Source organism: Indicator indicator, chromosome 8 (assembly GCF_027791375.1).
Source record: "Indicator indicator isolate 239-I01 chromosome 8, UM_Iind_1.1, whole genome shotgun sequence".
NCBI lineage: Eukaryota > Metazoa > Chordata > Aves > Piciformes > Indicatoridae > Indicator > Indicator indicator.
Window position 1 is genome coordinate 23625880 of NC_072017.1, and position 3555 is coordinate 23629434.

Consider the following 3555-nt stretch of genomic DNA (forward strand, 5'->3'; position numbering starts at 1 on the left):
GGACAGCATGAGAAACAGAAAAGACCTTGATACAGTTCAAGCACTTTTTAGCAATAGTTGAAACGCCGCTGTGTTACCAAAACTGTTTTGGTCAAAAATCCAAACCACAACACTAAAGAAGCAGCTATGAAGAAAATTAACTCCATTCCAGCTCAAATCAGTGCAATTCATGACCACAGATACAAGAAGTAATCTCACAGCAATTAATAGAATTTACAGTGGCTTTATTCTCCATTCTTGAACTTCTCTAGGACTTCAGAGCTTCTCTCAAGTTTTCCCAAAACATCTCCTGCTTCTCTTCTTCAAGAGGCCACTCGAGGTAGGTCTTTGTGTTCATGATCTTCCGCAGCTTGCAGAACCTCTTGGGAATCGCTTTGCTCTGGATGGGCTCCAGCAGGACGAGAATCGCTGCGTCGTTGTTCTCGTCAAAGAGGCGGAAGTGGGAGAAGTCCAGCTCGTATTTGCACCACTCGCTCTGCACAAAGTGCTCGGACAGCACAAAGAGCGTTTTGTGGCTCTTCTCTATGGAGTCGATGATGTTGTCCACGATCCACTTGCCGGGCACAAAGTCTCGCTTATGGAGGCAGAGCCGAAAGGGGGGGCAGGCCTGCTCCAGCTCCCGCACCATTATGTTTTCCACCCAGTCAGAGTCGTTCTCGCTGTAGGAGACAAAAGCATCGTAGCTGATGTCCTTGGGGGGGGCTCGCTTTGGCTTCCGCTTGGCTTGGAGCCAGGCCCAGGTCATTCTCAGGTACCAGACCGCGTGGTACTTGTAGCTGAGGGCCACCAGGACGAGGATGACCAGGAACACCAGGACACAGATCAGCGACACCACAAGGGATCTGTGGCACTCCATCAGGGAGAGGTGCACAGCTCCAACCTCTGCCCCTCTCACAGCCAGGGGAGAGTCACAGATGTACCTGTCCGGCCAGCCCACCAGCACCTGGGCTATCCTGGCCTCATGCTGGATGAAAGCAAGGAATTCACAGGAGCAGATGAAGTTGTTGTCGCTGGCATCTAGCAGCTCCATTTTCTTGAAGGACTCAAACTCCTCCCTGGAGAAGCTGTTGAGCTTGTTTCTTCTGACTGACATAGCCACTAAGTTGGGAACGGGTGCGGCACCAGGTAAGGTCTTCAGCTGGTTTTTAGCAAGGTACAGCTCTTTGAGAAATGGGAGCTGCAGTCCAAACTCCCTTAGGTTGTTAGCACTAACATCCAAAACTTCCAGTGTTGGGGGAATGCAGGTGGTTAGTCTAGGAATTTGAGTGCTGGAGAGGTTTAAATATTTCAGGGTTTTGGGCCATTCACACACATCTGGAATCTCACCAAAATTATTTTGGCTTACGTCTAAGAGAATTAGTTTTCTTAGATGAGATAAACTTTTACCTGTCATTTCTAAGTCACTCAGTGAATTCTGACTTAAATTTAAAGTTTGTAGTGAGGGCCAACCACCCTGACAGGCCGAATGTTCCAAACTCTGGTCTCCAAGCAAATTTGCACTAAGGTCAAGGTACACTAATGACAGAAGATTTTTTGAAAGGCTGCATGGTACTAAAAAGACCTTGGTGTTTTCAACTGTGACTTTGGTAAGAAGAGATGCTAGATTTCTCACAGTGTGAAGATCTGTAAACAAATAAAATTCTTCTATAGATAATTTCCTTATGGTCAGAATTCCAAGAGTCTTTGATTGGTTTGCTTGAATTTCTATTTCCCAGTGTCCAGTTCCTAAGAGACTGCAGTCTATCACCTCCACCTCCACTAATTTTGGCATGTCTTCTAAAATGCTGACAATCTCAGGCATAGTATCATCTGTTAAAAATGTCTCTTTAAAAGAAATTTTCTTTGCAAAGCAAAAAGACATGACTCTCAGTAGCTGCATTTCAGCAGGTACACTGAATGCTATTTTTCTCACTTCTAACCACACAACAGAGTACAGAAGGTCACTGACAATTGCTGAAAATATGTTAATACTACTTACATTTATGATCATGTGATTTATCTTCTTAATTGATTTCAAACTTCCTGGCTCATACTGATTGAGATTACCACTATCAATCCACAACTTGTCAAGAAGCTCAATGCCCTCAAAGTTCCCTTGCCTTATTGTGGAGAACCATTGGTTGCCCAGGTAGAGAGAGCTCAGATTCCTCAGACTAGAGAAGGGGGAGCTTTCCCCCAGGTCTCTGTAGGAATTCCCTTGAAGGTGGAGGTGCTGGAGTGAAAAAAGGTGCTCAAACCACACAGGGGACAAGTGAGCCAAACTGTTATTTGATAAGTCCAAGAGCTCCAGTTTCCCAAGGGAGAGAAATGAGTCCTCGTCTATAGAGCTGATTTTGTTGGACTGCAGCAGCAGGGCTCTCAGGTTCACAGCCTGCTGCAGATCCTGGGATCGGATGTGCTTTATCCTGTTGTGGGCCAGGTTTAACACTGTGATTTTGCCTGTTAGCCCCTGTGGCACAAAGTCCAAGCCCATGGAAGAGCAGTTGCAAAGCTGAGTGGCGTCACACGACGGACAAGCCTGCTTCAGCACTTGCTCCTCAGAGAGGTTTGCAGCTAGGACCATGTAGATGGCCCACACTTGCCACATGTATGTAGTCATTATTTTGCCTAAGATAGGAAATACAGTCAGAGGAAATATAAGATGAATAGTAAGTTTTGAAAAGGGTACATCCAAAACTTAACCTTACTGTGCTGTCCTGTTGAAGGCACTGGGAATATATTTGACTTCACTCTTCAAAGATGAGTCAGATTAGTCACAAAAAATGACACAGTACTGAAGAATAATTTCTTAAATACTACATACATTCAACATTCCCCCCCCCCTCCTTGTGGTGTCTAATTTTGGAATGAGGACTATCAAATCAATGAGCTGCTTCACTAATCTTTTGCAGATTCAGATAAATGTCTGAATAATCACAAAATTATTACTGATCTGTCCCTTCTGCTCTTTTGAAAACAAACCCCATACATCCCCCCATCAGCTCCACCTTAGGTCTTTTTCTGCGGGATCTGTAAATATTATTTTATATATTCAGTTTTTACTACGTGGACTCCCCTATACATGTTTCAATCCCAGTTACAGCAAGATAAGCCAGCATCCTTTGTCTCTACGAGCAGATTTTTCTGCTTTGGGTCTCTGAAGTAGAGAGAAGGTCAGGCCCAGCCACAAGTAAGATCATGGGGCTTTAGGAACCTCCTGCAGATCAGAACAGCTGGATGGACAAGAGAAACCACACAGCTATGGATCCTGTGTCACTTCTTTTTGTGTTACAGAGGTTGCTGCCCATTCATATTCCCAAGATTTTGTTTTTAGTCCTCTCGTTCTTCACAGGAGTTGGAGAAACAATTCTCAAAGCCTGTTTTCCCTTCAAAACCCATATTTCCTATTGAGTTATAATCCTTTTGTTTGTTTGTTTGTTTATGCTTTCTGGAAAAACATCAAAATGAACCAATGACCGGGTTCGCAAAGATCATCATGGGCTCTGTTTCAGGTTAATTGGATTAGATTGGCTTACTGAGGAGAACTTTCTTTGTCAGTCATCCAACTGAGACTCC

At 44.4% G+C, this 3555-nt stretch overlaps 1 protein-coding gene across 1 annotated transcript; it reads right to left on the minus strand.

Annotated features, from left to right (window-relative positions):
- Positions 1–247: 247 nt before the first annotated feature.
- Positions 248–2599, minus strand: TLR2 (toll like receptor 2). The gene has a single exon (XM_054382918.1). It carries the CDS (start codon positions 2597–2599, stop codon positions 248–250), a length of 2352 nt encoding a protein of 783 aa, XP_054238893.1.
- Positions 2600–3555: the final 956 nt, after the last annotated feature.

Excerpts from the sequence above, each read along its gene's own strand:
- TLR2 (XM_054382918.1), bottom strand. The coding sequence starts at position 2,599 with ATGACTACATACATGTGGCAAGTGTGGGCCATCTACATGGTCCTAGCT.